General features: G+C 47.3%; 1 protein-coding gene across 1 annotated transcript; it reads left to right on the top strand.

Annotated features, from left to right (window-relative positions):
• The first annotated feature begins 288 nt into the window (after nucleotides 1–288).
• Nucleotides 289–16300, top strand: GIMAP8 (GTPase, IMAP family member 8). Its single transcript, XM_032401321.1, has 5 exons — nucleotides 289–404; nucleotides 5844–6498; nucleotides 9918–9963; nucleotides 12089–12715; nucleotides 14629–16300. Exons 1-5 carry the CDS (start codon nucleotides 370–372, stop codon nucleotides 15315–15317), a joined length of 2052 nt encoding a protein of 683 aa, XP_032257212.1. The 5' UTR covers nucleotides 289–369; the 3' UTR covers nucleotides 15318–16300.
• Nucleotides 16301–18966: the final 2666 nt, after the last annotated feature.

Raw genomic sequence — 18966 nt, 5'->3', positions numbered from 1 at the left:
TCAGCTTCTGCAGGCGTCACGACGCCCGTCCCGGGGACGGGGAGCCCCTGCACAGTGACCCTTTCTGCGGACCCTCCCGAAGCTCGGCTTGGGCCCCAGCCCGGGCGCCGCAGCCCCAGCCCGAGCCTCCGCTCTCCCGTCCCCACCTGCCTGCCCTTGGGTCGGCGGTCGCGCGAACCTGGCACCCGTGCGAACTCCGCCCCCCAACCCACCCGACGGCCTGTGTGCGTCCCGTTTGTACATCAGCCTAGAAACCTCTTCCTGCGCGGAAGTACAGTTTGTCATAAAGATCCCGCCCCTGCCGCGCCGGGCTCGCAGTTGCTTTCTCTCCACGCTGCGCGCGGGGACCTCACGGACTTCCCCAGAGCCATGGAGCCTGCGACGCTCCCGGGGACGGGACCGAGGTGCGTGCGCGCCGGCGCGGGGGGTCGAGGCGGCGGCAGGTGGCGGCCAGCGCGGGCAGCGGGGCCCCCTGGAGGGCGAGCAGCGGGCTCGGGCTCCCGGGCAGCCAGCCGCTCAAGCCCGGCCTGGGGGGCGGGGGGGGGCGGGGGGGGCTCGGGGGCTGGCGCGCGGGTCGCGGCCTTCCAGGGGGAGGGCGTCGTCGCGGGGCGCCCCCAACCCACGTGGGGGCCGATGGCAGGGCCCGCTCTGGGCCGGAGGGAGCCCGCGGGAGGCTCTGCGAAGCTGGCAGCTCAGACTCCGGTCTTCCACGTTCACTTTTCTAGTATTTTCCTCCCCGTGCACTGTTGGGTCCCGTTAACTGAGCACTGAAGGTGCCGGTGCTTGCCAAAAACAAGACTCTGATTTTACCTGCATTTAAGCCTCCTAGGCTCTCACCTTGGAACTCTTTCTCCTCCTCCTGATGACTGACCTGCGGGGCTGGGACTGAGTCCTCCCCAGGCTGGGCTCTGGAAGCTTCTCTGGCCATCTTTGTCTGTGGGTGTGAACTGCCCCTTAATGTGGGACAGATCCCCACACCATTGGGAGCTTTGCTTGGATGGCCGGAGCCACGGCCCCCTTGGCCTATATCCTGAGAAGTGCAGGCTGCTGGAGAGTCTCAACTAAAGTTTTGGAGAGAAAGTTGTCTTTCTTCGTCTCCGTTAACCTGCTGGGGTCTCCAGAGCGGTCTGGGAGATGATCCGAGGGGAGTGTGGGTAAAGGAGAGAGTGAGGGAGGGGGGTGTTTTGGCTCCTTTTTGTCCTTAAAAGTGTTTTTGTATGCTGGGGAGAAAATGCCACAGGTTGGCGACTGTCCACATGGAGGTGGGTGGGTCCTGATTCAATATGGTGGCCTGGCTAGGAATTCAGCAAAGACTAATTTAGTCACTGTGATGCACAATCATGTAAAACAGTGGAGCTGAGGTGGGAAATAAATTCCTTTCTTCTTCAGACCCGCTGGAGGTGTCTGTGTCCTTCAGCTGTTTACCCATTAGTGTCTTGTTTTTTTTTTTTTAACTTAAAAAAAATTGATGTACAAAAAATACCACTTCACTGGCTTGGGATACAATATAAAGTTACTTCTCTTTTTTGTTTTTTAAGATTTTATTTATTTGGCAGAGAGAGAGAGAGAGAGAGAGCACAAGCAAGGGGAGCTGCAGGCAGAGGGAGAGGGAGAAGCAGTCCCCCTGCAGAACAGGGAGCCTAACTCAGGGCTCCATCCCAGGACCCTGGGATCATGACCTCAGCCAAAGGTAGAGGCTTAATGGACCGAGCCACCCTGGCGCCCCCAAGTTACTTCTCTTTTATTATTCAAAGTGACATCACTACATCAAAAACTAATGATGTACTATATGTTGGCTAATTGAACATAATAATAAAAAATAAAATAAATACCTAATAAAGCAGAATGAAAATGAAAAAAAAAAGTGACATCACTTCAATCTCTCTCTTCATTTCTAAGAACTGTTTTTCTTCCTTTCGTCACCCCTCTCCCCCATGATCATTCATTTAACACCACTGAGGGAGTGTATGCTACCTGCCAGGCACAGTATTAGGACCTCGGGACACAGAACAAGACAGGCGTGGTCTCTGTGCTTATGGAGTTTCATACTAAGAGTGGTAGAGAGAAAAGAGAACATAGAAGCTAGACAGTAAATACTATCAGATAGGAACAGCACCATGAACAAAGCCAAGGAGACTAAGGGGGATGGAGAGTTAGGGAGAGGGTCTCTTCATTCAGGGGTGTGTTGTGGTACAAAGGTACTCTTAGAAGTGTCCCAACAGTGATTGGACCTCAGCTACCAAAAAGTCTGTTTCTCCTTGGCGTGACAGCTCTGAGGTGTGTGTTCTAGGCAAGGTGGCTTTGCCTCCCGCATCCTGTGGAGATCCAGAGATGCAGATCTAGAGAACAGCCCATCTGTGGCCCGATGAGCTTCTCTGTACCTCACTCAGTCCACTGCATTTTTTTTGTGGTGGGCTTCTGGGCAGGGGAGGAGTCTGTGCACTGTCTTCCCCGGCTTCTCCCAGCCGCAGGGCTCTCCTGTCCCACTCTTCAGTTCCTTCAGCTGCTCGTCTTCGTTCTTCAAGTCCGTAGCCATCCACTCAGTCACATGCAGGTACTTAGCAGTGAATGCCTTCTCTAAGCTGTAGATGCGGTGGTGAACAAACCAGGGCAAGTCCTCCTTCTCACGGGACTTACCTTTCAGTGGTGGGGAGACAAAAAAAAAAGGCGATAAGCAAGTCAATGCACCATGTGAAAGGGGGTTGCTGTGGTTGCTGGGGAGAAAAATAGAACAGGGTGGGAGGGGACATGGAATGCTTGTGGGATGCAGCAGGGAGGGTTGCTCTTAATTATAGGATGACTGCAGAAGGCCTTCTGCACCACAGGGACACTACAGTAAAGACCTAAAAGAAGGGAAGCTGCCTTGCACAAGTCTGGGGGAAGCATGTTCTAGTTCAGATGAACAACCAGCACAGAGCCCCAAGGTTACCTGTTTGGGGAACAGCAGGGAGGCTGATGTGACTACAGCAGACAAAGCAAGGTGGAGAGGGGTGGGGAATGAGATCGGAGAGGCAGCTAGAGCCCAGATTGGGTAGGGTCTTGTCAACCACTGCAAAGGCTTTGCCTGTTACTTCAAGTCAGTGGGAAGCTATTGGGGGATTTTGGACTGATGAAGGACATTATCTGTCTCTTGTTTTGGTAGGAGCACACTGGCTGTTGATGGGCAATAGGCTCTAGAAGGGTGGAAACAGGGGGACCAGTGAGAGTGGTATTGCAGAAGTCCAGAAAAGAGCTCATGATCAGCCCAATCTGGAAAAATCACAGAAGGCTTGACATGGAGGTGACACTTCAGCTAAGTGGTAAAGAATGGTGAGGAGTTTTCCAGACAGACAGGAGAGTGGTGCAGAGAAGGGCATGCTGGACCTTCTGGGTACCTGGAGCCTAGGTGGTAAAATTGAGGTGGGGGTCCCTGATTGGGAAAGGTACCCCCAATTGCCAGTTACACATTCTTTTTAAGCCCACGTGAAACATTTACAAAAATTTTACTGGGCTAAAAAGTAAATCTCGACCAGTGACAAATATTTTATACAGATGTTGTTCTCTGACCAGAGAGTAATAATATTAGAAATAAAAAAAAGATAGCAAATCTCCCAACACATTTTTAAATTTGATAATCTCTTCTCCTAATTTATGGATCAAAAAGAAATAATGGTTGAAATTAGAACATGTTTAAAACTGACCAACAAAAAGAGTGGGGAGGACAACAACACTATGAAAATGTCAGTTCTAAAACTAAGCTACACATTCAATGCAATGGCATTCTAGCTTTCAACAGGGATTTCCTAAAGACAAGGACACCTGATTTTCAAAGTCCTACAGGAGATTAAAAAACCAAGAAGAGTGTGACAATTTTGAACAATAGCAAGGTGTTGGGACCTACCTGATGGATCATGTAATGAAGACTTAAAGTTATATTTTAAGTAGAATAATATTAAGTCATTTTGGTTTTAGTAAATAAGGTTTTCTGGTTCAGGAATAGACTGAGAGAGCATCTAATGGACAGAACAGACAACCTAGGCATAAACTTGAGGAAATTAGGGCACATGGTATCTGACAGAATCATTTGAAAAAGGATGGACTGTTCAAGAAATGGTGCTGGGAAACTCGGCTCTTTAAGTGGATCCTGATTCAGTTGGGAATGCTGATCTTCAACTAATGGTGGCTTACACCAGTGCTTCTCAAACGTGAGTGTTCGTGAGAAGCACCTGGAACTTGTTGAGTTACAGATTCTTATTCAGGAAGTTTGGGTGGAAACTGAGATTCTGCATTTCTGACATGGTCTCAATTATTGGCAATATTGCTAGGCTGTGAACCATGATTTGAGTAGCAACAGCTAGATCTTTAGAATACCAGCTGTTTACTTAACAAAAAGGTGATCTCGGGGCACCTGGGTGGCCAGTTGGTTAGGCGTCTGCCTTTGGCTCAGGTCATGATCTCGGAGTCCTGGGATCGAGCCCCACATCGGGCTCCTTGCTTGGCAGGGAGCCTGCTTCTCCCTCTCCCTCTACCATTCCCCCCACTTGTGCTCTCTGGCTCTCTCTCTCTCTCTGTCAAATAAATAAATGAATAAATCTTAAAAAAAAAAAAAGGTGATCTCAAGGATGTTTTGGCAGCTTAGTGATGTCATCAGGGATTCTTTTCTCTCTCTGCTCTGCAGCCCTTCAGTGTGATGGCACACGCTGACCTTTTGTTCTCTTGTTGGTTACCTCATTGCCTCCTGATATCTGCTGTGATTCCAGATATCACATTTATTTTTTTTAAAGATCTTATTTATTTATTTGAGATAGAGAGCGAGAGAGGAAGCACAAGTTGGGGGGGCAGAGGGAGAGGGAGAAGCAGGCTCTCCACTGAGCAGGGAGCCTGAAGTGGGGCTCGATCTCAGGATCCTGGGATTGTGATCTGAGCTGAAGGCAGACACTTAACCGACTGAGCCACCCAGGAGCCCCCAGATATCACATTTAAATTCCAAATAAGAAGAAAGCCCAAGGAAATATTCCCTCAACTGTCATCAGGTAGAACTGGGTCACATGGCCACTCCCAGTTGAAAGGAAGCTGGGAGAAAAAGTGTATTAGTTTCTGTTGCTGCTGTAACAAATTGCCACACAATTAGTTGCTAAAAGCCCACCAAGTTATTATTTTACAGTTCTGGAGGTCAGAAGTCCTAAAATCAAGGTGCTGGGCAGGATCCTTCCAGAGGCTGTGTGGCAGAATGCATTTCCTTGCCTTTTCCAGCTTCTAGAAGCTGCCTGCAGTCCCCTTGACTGGTGGCCCCTTATTCCACGTTCAAAGACAACAGTGTAGCATTTTCAAATCTCTCTCACTCTCTGACCTCTGCTTCTGTCCTCACATCTCCTTTTTCTTACTCTGACTTTCCTGCCTTCCTCTTGGAAGGACCTCTTACAGTGCGATTGTATTGGGTCCACCTGGATGATCCAAGATTATCTCTTCGTCTCAACATCCTTAATCACATTGGCAAAGTCCCTTCTCCCATGTAAAATAACGTAGTCACAGATTCCAGGGAGAATCTTGGGAAGGGGCATTATTCTGTCTATCATAGTGTCTGCATTTCCCCCAGTGTGTATAGTGGGGGATGAATATAGACAGAAGGGGGTTGTTGGCTTAGCCAACCAACAGTGTGTGACATCTTACCAATACTGATTTATTTCAGAGACAAGAGCACAGAAAGGATCCTGGGAAACAGGATTTCTTATCCTAATCTAGTCTGAGTTGACATCAGTAGTCCCAATCCTTGGGGAGAAACTAAAAAGAGAATGCATTTTCTTGCTGTTCCTCTATGGACTGTTCATGAGTGGCACACTGATGAGTTGCTCTTTGTCCAGCAGAACCGACAGGAGCCCGTGTCAGCAGAGGGAGCCCGGCTGCCCCATGCAGGAACTGAGGCTTCTCCTTTTAGGGAGCAGTGGTGCGGGAAAAAGTGCCACAGGAAACACGATTCTGGGCAAAACTGTGTTTGTGTCCAGATGTAGTGGCCAGATGGTGACGAAAGTGTGCCAGAAAATGAGCGAGGCCACGGGAGAGGGGAAGGTTGTGGTCATCGACACCCCCGACCTTTTCTCCTCCCTGTCTTGTGCCAAAGACAAGCCATACAACATCAAACGCTGCTTGGAGCTCTCTGCGCCCAGCCTCCACGCCCTGCTGCTGGTCATTCCCATCGGCCGTTATGAGGTGGAGGACCAACAGGCAGTCAGGGGCATCCACGAGTTGTTTGGAGCCGAAGCCAAGAGGTATATCATTATCGTCTTCACTCGGGAGGATGATTTGGAGGATGACTCTCTGCAAGATTACATCAAAGGCGAGGAATACCTCGCCGAGCTGGTTGAAAACCATGGAGGCCGCTACTGTGCTCTGAACAATAAGGCAAGCGAGGAGGAGCGGGCCCGTCAGGTGAGGGGGCTCCTCTGCCAGGTCCAGAGGCTAGTGGATGAAAATGGAGGACCATATATCGTGAACTTCAGAAATGAAGGCAGCGGATTCCTGGTAAGACATTCTTAAGGTCTGCAAGGATCTTTCTTGCTAGAGCTCGTGGTGGATGACGGGCACAGATAAGGGAGGTGTGGTATTGTGTGATGGACCACAGGCTTTGTTTAAGGAGATATTTATCCATGATCTGCAAAGATGAGGCACCAGACGGTAGGGTGCTTTGAGTATTAGCCTTTGAACTTTGGACTTTATTACCAAATTAATGGATACATTTAAGTCCTTACCTAACTATATCCCTCACAGTATTGGACACACAAATGGACCCTCTCTTCCCTTGGCTTCAATACAACTACACTGTTTTTGTTTTCTTCCTCCTGCCCTTTCTGGCTACTCCAGAGATTCCCGAGCTCTCCTTGCATGGCCTCTGAACACTGGCATCTTCTAGGCTTTCCTCTACTCTGCCTTCTGGCTTTGAGCTCTGTCGATCGCTAATGGTTTCCAGATTCATTCCTCCAGTCCAGGCCTCTCCTCTGAATCCTACTCCCTTATCCAACTGCTATTTGACATCTCCACTCGGCTCTCGTATAGGATCTCAGACTTCATATGTCCAGACTTTTGGTTTCCCCTCTGAAATCTTTAAGACTTCTGATTTCCTCTCAACTGGGTAAATGGTTGTGCTGCTCACCATGCTCTTCGAACCTAAACCCAGAGTTCAGCTTTGCTGCCCCTACTAGCTGGCAGCTGTTATCTGAGAAGTCATCAAGTCTTGTGTGGTCGGGGTGCCTGGAACCCACCCACTTCTCTCCATCTCTGCTGCCCCCCTAGTCCGGTCCAAGCCAGCCTCGGTTCTTGCCTATCCTGTCTTACGAACAACCTTCCCCTCATTCATTCTTGTGCCTTACCCTCAATCCGTTTCATACACAACAGCCAGAGTGGTATTTTCTTTAATTTCTAAACCTGAATAGAAAATGTATTTGTAGCTAAGGAAGATACAAAAATTCAGGCTTTTGCCTTTGAGGAGCTTACACTTCGGTTTGAGTGACTCATGCATAAGACACAAAACAGTTCCAGATGCAGGGTAAGTAAGTGAATGTTGGTACAGAGGATTCTTAACGCAAGTGCCAGCAGAGGTAAATCAAGCAATAATCCAGCGTGGGGGGCGGTGTTGGTCAGAGTGAAACTCTGAGAACTGATGAGCGTTAAGCCCAAACAGGACAGAAGTGAGAAGGAAGGCAATAATTATTGAGTACTTACTGAGTCCCAGACACATGAACGGATGAAGTCTTCACAAGCACTCTGTGTACTCATCTTCTACAGGTGAGGACCTTGAGGCACGAGAGAACTTGTCACTCTCTTATCTCCTAGGTCTGCCCTCCCTCTCTCTCCTTTATAACCATCTGTCTCTCTCTTGAAGGCTGTCTGGAACAGGGATGTCCACAGAGAGGATCCGGGCACAAGATGAGCTCTCTGCAATGTACCCTGAACACGACACCCTCTTGTTTAAAATGCTGCAGTGATTCTCCGCTGATCTTCAGATCAAGTTCAGAATCCCTGACCTGAGCTGGTCCCTCACCCTCTAACTTGCTCTTCATGTGTTGGTCTCACTAGCCTTCCCTGTGGTCCTTGACTTACATTCATGTCCACTCTGGAGGTTCCAACCTGTGATTTGTTTCCCCTGGACACTTCCCCTCTCCTATCTGACCATGTACCATGTCTGCTTTTGTGTATCCATCTGCCTCAGCGTGAGCTCACTTCCTCAGAGGGTCTTCCCTGCTGGCCCTTCCTTCCATCATGGCGCTCCTTACATGGCCCCATGAGTCAAGTGATTGCTGTGAATATACTTGCGGTGGTTGCCTCCCCACAGACTCCCTGAGGGACGGAACTCATATCCATTTCCTTGACCCAGGATCTTATTTTTGTCATCCATAAAACAGAGATAAAATACGTATCTCAGAGATTTCTGTGAGGAGTCAATGAAATAAATGCTTACAAAGTTATTTGCTAATACTTGAGATGTAAGCATTCGGTGATTATCAGCTGCCATTATTATTGTTATTAGTATTGTTATGGATGTGTATAAGGTTCACATAAGTTATGGAGACATTAAGGACTTTAACAACCCAGAGACTGACCCACTTTTAGGACTATTACCCAGAAATAAAAACATTCACATATATAAAGATGGATGTATAAGGATATTTATCATGGCATCTTTTGAAATAGTAAAGCCAGAAATAACCTGATAGTCATTACATTAGTACAGGATGTTCCATGCCCATGCTGTGGAGCAAATAGCATCTCCTAAAAAAACGGTGTTGATCTACGCATCCTGACTTGTACAGCTGTACAGCACATATTATGAAGCAGATTGCAGAACAAGATGCCTAGCAAGTCTCCCTGTGTGTTCGTATATGCTTGAGTGTATGCGTATAAACTTAGAAAAACACAGAAGGATGTATGTTAATTAGCAGCTGCTCCTTTTACAGTGAGTTAGAAATTTTAAAATTATTAATTTTTAGATCGTACGTATTTGCATTGTAACAACCTTTGGCATTTAAAACACATGAAAGAATCTGAGTTGTGCTAGGTAAGATGAAAGAAGTCTGATGGTCAGAACTGCGAGGAGAAGATCCAGGGAGAGGGATGGTGGAAGGGATCCACAGCTTGGGGTAAGGTCAGGTAAGAAAGCAGAGGGAAAATTTCCTTGGCTGGCATGGTTAAAATAAAGTATTGGAAGCTTCTAGGAATAGCAGATTCATCAGGATTGTGTATCGTTTTTACCTTCTCTTTTGATTCTATGACAATTTAAATTTTGGGAGCGAGTCTGCTTTGCCAGGTAGGGGAAGGGAATACCAATTGTGTGTTTGGCTCCACTTGCCCACCTGGATGGGGAAAGTTCCAAATTTCCCTGGTTCTTATGTCAGAAGAAGCTTTATCTCTATCCTGGGGGCGCAATGCAGGCAGAAGACACCAGAGATGTGTGGGAGCTTCACACCCAATCTCCTCCCTTCCCCTGGTCCCTCAGATGAACATTCAGACACCAGTGGGCTATAGTTTCTTCTTCCAGGAAGTCCAGTAGCTCTTCTTAAGCCTCTAGATTTTCTCCAGGAAGAGCAGAAACTCTGGAAGACTTTGAAAGGAATTGCCATTACTATTGGGGACTGGGGAGAAGGAAAGTTGGAGCTTCAGGCTCAATGCCTTGGTTAGATGGCATTTGTGGGGCTCCTCTGAGCAAGAACAAGACCCATCTTCATACTTCTGGGAAGCCTGTTGTGGTGACAGCAGTGGGGTCTTAAGATCTACTGTCATTGTGGACGGGTCTCCAGAAGCCAACACGGAACATGACCATGGCCTTGATTTGACCACAGCCTCCTCATCAAATTACTCTAAATTATATACTTGTATCTCCATTTCTTTACTTTGCGAAAAGATGAAATTTTAGGTCCCTGTGCATCATTTTCCCCTTTATTTTCTAGGATTGTGTGAATGAAGCCACGTCTCAGAAGGAGGACAAGCCACATGGTAAGATGATCCTTAAAAATGTTAAGCTTACATCTGTATCTTTTTGAATGCATCATGCATCAAAATGAAGTGGAGAAATTAGATAAGTAGGAACGAAGATGTACTCTGGAGGCCTAGCTCAGGTTGGTGTCCACAGCCTATCCCCCAGGGAACTCCTAACACTTGGGAGTAGGTTCTGGACATGGTGTGGGTGTCCCGGGCCTTCCCTGAAATGTTATGGAGGTGGGCTTGCTTTTCGTGGCTTCTTTCCCGACTCAGCCTTGTCTTTCTGGCCCTGGATCCAGAACTGTACAATGTTGACTCCCCCTGGGAAAGCAGTAATCATCTTCATGGATAACACTCATTTGTAGAATTCAGTGGTGGAGGTCAGGATCCGTGTAATGATTGCCATTAATGATACATCCTGCACACTGCACAAGTCAGTTTGTATAGATCCACCTCATTCTGTTTAGTAGGTGCAATTTTGTCCACGGTAAGGGCGTACGTGACTAATTCAACCATCCCTTTACTGATGGACTTTCAGGTTATTTCTGGACCTGCTCTGTGCAAGAACTGAATATTCAGCAGTGAATAAGATAGATGAGTTCTCTGTCCTCATAGAACTCCCCCAAATAATAATGATAATAGTTATTATTAGTTCAATTTTAGTGATAATAATCACAATTAACATTACGTACTGTAAAAATATATAAATAATTCAATCTTTCCCGCATATAACATAATTCTCATAATAACCATACACATATATTCCTCTTAACAGCCCTATGAAGAGGGTGGTATTATCATTATTCTCATTTACAGATGAGTAAACTTAGCCTGAAATATGTGAACTCAGGCAGAAGTAGGGATTTAAAATTCTGTTGATGTCCGTCAGTCAAGACCTCCAGGAACTTTCGTGTTATGTCCCCAAATGATCCTCGTGGCCCTGAGGAAATAGCATGCCATGGGGAGCCACGGGGTATCTCAGAATGAGGGCATTGGAAGGGACTTTTGATAGGATGCAGACTTGTATGAGGTGATTTGGGGGAAGTCGGAGCTTTCGAAGACAACATAAGAAGGACACGCCATCACTGGTGTTTCAGTGGCTTTCTTTAAAGGATGTTCATTCCATCTCCCAGACCTGCGGCTCAGACACCCAGGGACGGCTCAGACACCACCTCTCAGACCTGTGGTGCATAGCGCCCAGGATGCCTCAGACTCTGAATGTTCCCTGGAGTGGCTGACTCTGCCATTTGCTCAGCCTGTAGGTCTGGTGCTGACCTCGGATTGAGGAGAAGTGGTGGGGGCACGGCATGAGGGCAGGGATAGTTTTGTAGCACAGGTTTCTACAGCCATTTATTGAGGTACAATTAACACAGAGTAAAATGCACAAATCTTAAGTATATTAGCTCAATGACTTTTTACGTATCTGCACGTATGTGACCACCATGTAGATAAAGATCTGGAGCATTTCCATCATCTCACAAGTTTCTGCTGGGTCTCCCCAAAGGGAACTGAATCCAGACTTCTGGGAACATAGACTAATTTTGTCTGTTCTTGAACTTCATAGAGTGGGACCCGATAGCGTGTGGTTTTGTGTCTGGCTTCTTTCATTTAGCATGCTTTGAAGATCCATGCATGTTGCATATCAATAGTTCATTCATCCATTCATTCTTTTGTTTTGTTTTGTTTTGTTTTTTTTGATTGCTGAGTAGTATAACATTTTATAAATATACTACCAAGGGGCATTTTATTTCATTTTATTCATTTATTTTTTTTGAAGGGACATCTTAAACTCAGATTCTCCCTTGTCCTGCTTTAGCCCATGGACTTCATGGCCCAGGCACTTACCTTTGGTAGTAAAATGAAAGGAACTCTAAGGACCAAGAGCACTAAAGGCCAAGTTTAACATTTTTACGTTCCTGGGAAATCTGGAGCGTTTTACATCTCTCTTCATTTATTCATGGCCCCTTTTGTGGCTTTTACTCAGGGAGGTAGCTTCTGACTGGGACTAGAGTCCTGCTGCTCAGAACACTACGGGCATTCTCTGTAAAAACTGACAAGAATGAGAAAGCATAGAACCTGTCCACATCTCTGCATTCAGCTGCAAGAAGAGACTCTGAATTTGCTCTTTTGTTCCTCCCAGGGCAAGAGGAGAAGCAGCTTCAGGCCCCAGGATGCGAGCCGAACCCTGGGCCGTCGGAACTGAAGGTCTTGCTTGTGGGCAAGCGCGGAGCTGGGAAGAGTACAGCCGGGAACTGCCTTCTGGGGAAGCGAGAGTTTGAGACCAAATTCAGCGAAGAGTCAGTCACCCAGAGGTTTGTGTCTGGGAGCAGAATCTGGAGAGAGAGGAACGTTGTGATCCTTGATACTCCAGACATCTCGTCTTTAAAGGGCTTTAAAGCGGAGCTCCAGAGACATGCCTTTGGGCGCCCCCATGCCTTCCTGCTGGTGACGCCTCTGGGCTCCTTCGCCGAGAAAGATGAGGCGGTACTCGACACCATCCGGCGCAGTTTTGGAAAAAAATTCGTGCAGTACCTGATCATTCTCCTCACCAGGAAAGAAGACCTAGGGGATCAGGATCTACACATGTTCCTGAAAAACAGAAATAAAGCTCTCTACAAGCTCATCAAGGAGTGCAAAGACCGGTTCTGCATCTTCAACTACCGAGTGACGGGGGAAGAAGAACAGCACCAGGTGGACAAGCTCCTGGAAACAGTTGAGAGTATGGTGCAGCAGAATGGGGGCAGGCCCTGCAGCTTCAAAGGGGAAGGTACACGGTGTCTAAAAACATTTTCGAGATGCTTTCAGAAACTAGATATGAAATATACGAGAAGGGTGGAGAGAAGATAGAAAGGACAGGTCCAGTCTACTGACTAACTTTTCTCTTTGTCCAAGGTTACTGAAGTTATGTGCCTTTCCATGCACGTAACTGTCTTTAATTCTCTCTGACCCTTCTCCCCTCTCTCCAACTGGATGGTGAAGGTCTTGAGGGAAGGAAATGAGCTTTTTCCAATCTCTTCTTTTCCCCACTGTGTGTCTGTTGCCCAGGGCTCAAGACTCAGTGCTGGTGATGAGATAGATAGTTCTGGACCGTTGGTTTGATTTTCTCTTTCTCTTAAGCCTGCTCTGACACTCCCTCTCTCTCTCTCCCTCTCTTGACTTCTTGGTTCTTTACTCTTCTCTTTTTGGAGAGGGGAGGCCATTTTGAAGAGAGAAGGATGAGGACTGGGAGCCTGAATCCTCACAAGGCACTAGATGGGTTTCTTAGCCCAGTCACACTACCATGGCTTTAGCGGAAGTCCCCATGCCCTCAGGGCTACACGCTCTATTGCCCTGAGCTGAGATTCTTCCAGGTCAGCATGACTCACCCCTTTGTCTTCACTTCAAATGCCCTCCCCTGAGAAGAACACGGACTCAAAGGAGTGTATCTGTTTATGAGCCCTTTCATAGTCAGCACGGAGGGCCAGGCGCTGGGGGGCCTCCTCAAGAAGTATAGACATGCAGGAAGGTCAGGAGAGGCTGTGTGGGGAAAGCCCAATTTGAAATGGGCTTTGAAGAATGGGCAGGTTTGGGTGGCTGGCAGAAAGCTGGAAGACGTTGCAGAGAATACTCCAGCAATCGGAAGCAAGGAGGTGGGGCTAAGCCTACCGCCAACGGAGTGGCCATGATGGGAATGGAGGGTTCATGCCTCTACTCGATGTGGGATGGGGATTATAGACCAGATCACAGAGGTTCTTGAGAACCACCCCCTCTGAGGGTGTGGAAGCAGGGACTGAAATCGTGACAAATATGGGACTATTGGAAGATGAATCTTTAAGCATAGCTATGAGATTGAGGGTTCAGGATAAGCAATCCAATAATTTCCCCTGGAAGGAAGAGCACAGGGTAGGCTTTCCTCACTCTTTGTTTTAAGGTGGATATGGGTAACTTGGCAAAGAATGTATAATTGAGAGAACTGTGAAAAGGCCAGCATGGAAGAGAAAGACCACAGTACAAGTGCAGAGTTGTAAGGAGCCCCCACTAACACCCATTGCAAGGTCGCTAGCATCTCTCATTCCATTTTAAGGGACATCTGTTCTCCATCATCACTACACAAAACAGTGTGAGCGTACATTCATTCTTACAACCACGAGGTGCCTTTTGACTCATCAATGAAAGACAACTCAGTTTAATGTGGTTTTAATGAGAAATGAATTTTTGGTGATCCAAATGAAGGAACTAGAAATCTGTCAATGATATATGTAGTTGCTTTTTCATGAAAAGTCAATTCTGTGGAATAATTTTTCAAATCCATCAAGGAGATTTTGCTGCAGTTAGCATTAGCTAGCAACAGGAAGACATCGAGATGTGGGGGCTGGACGCAGCTGAGTGGGTGATGGGTAATAAAGCCAGCGGCACTCACAGGGTGCCAGGGAGTCAGGGAAGTTACCAGAAGGAGGGAGTGAATTCAGAGATAGAAACAGTGCCATGTCATGGATGAGTGCGGGGCAGAGATGGTGGTCCAAGTCATGCTTCTGGTTCTCAGAGCGAGTGCCCGGAAGCGTGCTTGGGGATAGAGCTGCCGGGTGAGAGGGTGGCCAGGGTGCTCTCTGAGCATCCTCTGCCGTGACGTCTGGCAGCACTTTGAAAGCTGCACCCAGATCAGCTCATGGCCACCAATCTTTCCTGCTTTCTTTTCGACAGATGCCCTGAGCATTATCCTGGTGGGGAGGAGCGGCACTGGGAAGAGCGCCACCGGGAACACCATTCTCGGGAACCCCGACTTCTGCTCTCGGTTCCAAGCGCAGCCGGTCACCCAGACGTGCCAGAGCAGCAAGAGGATGTGGGGCAGGCTGCAGGTGGTGGTTGTGGACACCCCCGTGCTCTGCCTGATGACCAGTGCCGAGGAGGGTCCGTTCCCGCTGGAGGAGGAGGTCAGACGCTGTTTGTCCTGCTGTGAAGAAGGGAACAAGGTTCTGGTCCTGGTGTTCCAGCTGGGACGGTTCACTCCGGAGGACAAAAGGGCAGTGAAGGACTTGGAGAACATCTTCGGAGAGGAAGTTTTGAAGTACACGATTGTGCTGTTCACTCGGAAGGAGGACCTCGAGTCAGGGGACCTTAGAGACTATGTCCAGAATACAGATAACAAAACTCTTAAGAACATCATTAAAAGGTGTGGGGGGCGAGTCTGTGCTTTTAATAACAGAGAAACGGGCCAAGCCAGGGAAAACCAGGCAGTAGAGCTTCTGAACATGGCTGATGAGCTTATAAAGAGCCATGGAGGGGAGGGGTACCCCCACGAATGGGAGAAAGTCAGCAAAATCATTAAAAATGCCCAGGAAAAGCCCAAGCCCACAAATTTACTGAAGAATTTAAAAGAGATTTTATCATAGGCAGCTGATGTGCCTGGGGGTCTCTCTAAGGTAGAGACACCCTCACTTGGGGACGGGGTGCGGTAGGACTGCTGGGATGGGAGGAGGCTCCAGGACGCTGAAGGCTTGGCAGGTGCGTGCAGCTCAGTCTGTGCTGCTGCAGCTTTTTGTGGGTAAATGAATCATCAGGCTCGGCAGGGGATTGATTCTAAAGGAGAAAGAAGAAATTAGGTGGGGAAATCTGGAAAGAAGCTTCAGAGCTTGGGTGGTTTGGGGGGTCAAATTAAGTCACATGAATCACCATGCCTGTGTATGTCTACATACACAGGCATGGTGATTCATGTGACTTCTTTATCTTGGGGATAGAGCTTGGGGCATCAGGACAGACACTGCGACCAAGGCCAAGGCCAGCCTGCCGTCAAATACAGAGACCTACCCAAGGATCAGGGGATCCGGATCCATGAGAGCAGAGCCGTGAGCAGTGTCCTGCCAACTCCTGGCATGGCAGAATGGAGAAGCCAGACTCATGTGGGTCTCCACGTGCCCCGGACTGCTTGCCCGGCCTGCTGCCCGCCCCCCGCTTCCCCCCGGGGCTGCCTTGGCACCACTGGGATAGGACTCAGGGCCAGCATGTTCCTTTCCTTACAGGGTGGCTATTCCAAGGCTGAATAGAAATTGGGACCCAGTCTACTCTTCTTTCTTGTCCCTTAGGAAATGAACATGAGTCTGGGAGGTTTTAAAAGACTTTATTGCTAACCATCGCAGTGAAATAGAGTAGAACAAAAATCAGACACATGGTGAAATTGCCAATTAGCCAATTGGTGCTTGCCAGTTGGCTAATTGGTGATTAGCCAATTTTGCAAAGTTCCAGAATTCTAAGTAGAAGTCTAGATCACCTCTAGAAAAGTTTATCGAAAACTCCTTTGCACTGGGTGATGGACACTTGGGGAGGGTATGTGTTGTAATGAGCACTGGGTATTATATGAGACTGATGAATCACTGACCTGTACCCCTGAGACAAATGATACATTATATGTTAATTAATTGAATTTAAATAAATAGGTACACAAAATTTTTAAAAAAGAAAACTCCTTTGCACTTTTCTCTTTTTTTAATCCCTGAGGGTTAGAAATTAGGGTAAAGCTCATAGAACTCAAGTAATAATGTCTTGAACACACTAAGGGCTTATTGTGTCTCATGTCAGGAAGTCCAAGGGGACGCAGTCCGAGGCTGGTGTGGCCTCCACGCTTACGGTCACTTCTTGGGTCCAGGTATGGTGGTTTCTGCCGAGGCCGAGCAGATGGTATTGAGGGCTGCCCGGTTCGGGTGATATACGAGGCGAGAACTATGGAGTCTTCTCCCAGCTAAGTGCGGTCAGATGTTATCACTATTAACCATTTTGTGTATGCTTTGAGGACAGGATTTATGTCATCTGCTTTTGTTTTTTCAAATTATCCATTGCCTTCAAGTTTAACCCATTTATCAGAGCATGGACTGTCACCATTAATATGTTGTACTCTCCATAACCCTGAATATGACAAATYCTGGATAATGTGTGTATAAATATATTGGGTTGAATGAAATAATAAAGGTGAATTATTTTATAAACTCACATCCTCTGATTGCTATTTTTCTGACTTGGGGGAAGAACCCGCCTCCATGGAGAGGCCATGCAGATGTTTATAGACACCCTGACTCTGGTGAGGTTTTTGCATCTTTGGTGCATGAGGACCTTCAGAGTGGGTGACAGCCACTTCTTTACTGGGCGTCTGCCAGCTCAGGAATCCCCCACTCCGGGCATTTCACTGTGGCAAGGACAAATAAATTAGAACCAGGAGCATGGGAGAAATAAAGTCTGGAAGGCATTTTGTGCCTCTTCCCAGAGCTTCCCTTCTGTTGGAAGGTAGGCCCAAAGCCCAGTGCCCTACCCATGGTTGAGCAGGTGGCATTGGGACCTGCATGAGGCGGGGGATGTGTGGGCTAAGCCATGCGACATTTTCTCCCAGGTAGGACCTAACATCCATCCCCACTTTCCTTTAGGACCACGCTTGAGGGGCTGGACAACACTGCTATGTCAGTTCCGCCAAGGGGCACAGCCTGGGAGTTAGGAGTGCAAGAGGTTTCCCCAGGGGCAGGGGACGAAGTAATGGCTGTTAAAGACTAAAGAGGAAGCAGAATCGGGCTGAGAGAACTTTCACACTGCAATGCAGATCTGACACTTGCCAAAGGGAAGGGGTGCGGTGCTGCCCGGGTAGGGAGAGTAGCACCCTTGACAAGTCGGCTCCGTCTGAATAGGGAGTTCTAGGGCAAAGACTGACGCATAGCAACGATGTCCGGCATTGGGTGGATGCTGGCGGCTCCTCGGTGCTCAGCCCTTGGCTAAGGGCTGCCTGGGAAGGGCATGGCTTTGGCCCAGAAGCTGAAGTGGGTCCTGAAAGTGTTGCAGCTGGAGATTGCCAGCTAACTGCCCTCCTTGGAGCAGAGTGGAAGTTTTCCTTTCTTTTTCTTTTTTAAATGCTATATGTTAGATCCCCGGAAGTTATTCATCTTATAGCTGGGAGTTTGCACCTCTAGACTAACATCTCTCACCCCTCCACCCCCCCAACTAGCCCCCCAAAACCACCATCCTACTCTCTGTTTCTACGAGTTAGAGTTTTTTGGATTCCGTGTGTAAGAGAGATCATAGAATATTTGTCTTACTCTCTCTGACTTATTTCACTGAGCATAATGCCCTCAAGATCCATCCATGCTGAGACAAAGGACAGGATTTCCTTTTTTTTTTTTTTATGGCTGAAGAATATTCCATTGTCTATATATACCACATCTTCTTTATCCATTCATCTGTTGATGGACACTGAGGTTGTTTCCATGTCTTGGCTATTGTGAATAATGCTGCAATGAACAGGGTAAGGGGTGCCGATATCCTTCAACACCTGATTTCATTTTCTTTGGATATACACCCAGAAGTAGGATTGATGAATCATATGGTAGTTGTCTTTTTAATTTCTTTTTTTTTTTTAAGATTTTTTATTTTAAGTAATCTCTACACCCAACATGGGGCTTGAACCTCACGACTCCGAGATTAAGAATCCCACACCCTACCAATTGAGCCAGCCAGGCATCCCTATTTTTAATTTATTGAAGATTCATACACTGTTTTCTTCAGTGGCTGCACCCATTTACATTCCCACCAACAGTGTATAGGGTCCCCTTTCTCCACATCCTTGTGGACACCTGTTATCGCTTGTCCTTTTGATAATAGCCATTCTCACAGGGGTGAGGTGATATCTCCTTGTGGTTTTGATTTGCATTTCCCTGATGATCAGTGATGTTGAGCATCTTTTCATGTATCTGCTGGCCATTTGTATGTCTTCTTTGGAAAAATATTTGTTCAGGTCCTTTGCCCGTGTTTTAATCAGATTGCTTTTTTTTTTTTGCTATTGAGTTGTCTGAGTTCCTTATAAACTTTGGATATTAACTCTTTCTCAGATATATCATTTGCAAATATTTTCTCCCATTCTGTATGTTGCTTTCTCATTTTGTTGTTTCTTTTGCTTTGACGTTATCCCACTTGTCTATATTTGCTTTTGTTGTCTGTGCAAAAAAATTATTATTATTATTTTGTGTGTGTGTGTGCAAAAAAATTATTGCCCAGACCAATATCAAGGAG

Source organism: Phoca vitulina, unplaced genomic scaffold (genome assembly GCF_004348235.1).
Source record: "Phoca vitulina isolate PV1807 unplaced genomic scaffold, GSC_HSeal_1.0 scaffold4, whole genome shotgun sequence".
NCBI lineage: Eukaryota > Metazoa > Chordata > Mammalia > Carnivora > Phocidae > Phoca > Phoca vitulina.
Note: the sequence above shows the minus strand (reverse complement) of the source record. Positions and strands in the feature narration are given on the sequence as shown.

Coding starts and splice junctions, on each gene's coding strand:
- GIMAP8 (XM_032401321.1), top strand. CDS start 370: ATGGAGCCTGCGACGCTCCCGGGGACGGGACCGAG. Junction 405..5,843: donor CTCCCGGGGACGGGACCGAG/GTGCGTGCGCGC, acceptor TTTGTCCAGCAG/AACCGACAGGAGCCCGTGTC. Junction 9,964..12,088: donor GAAGGAGGACAAGCCACATG/GTAAGATGATCC, acceptor TGTTCCTCCCAG/GGCAAGAGGAGAAGCAGCTT.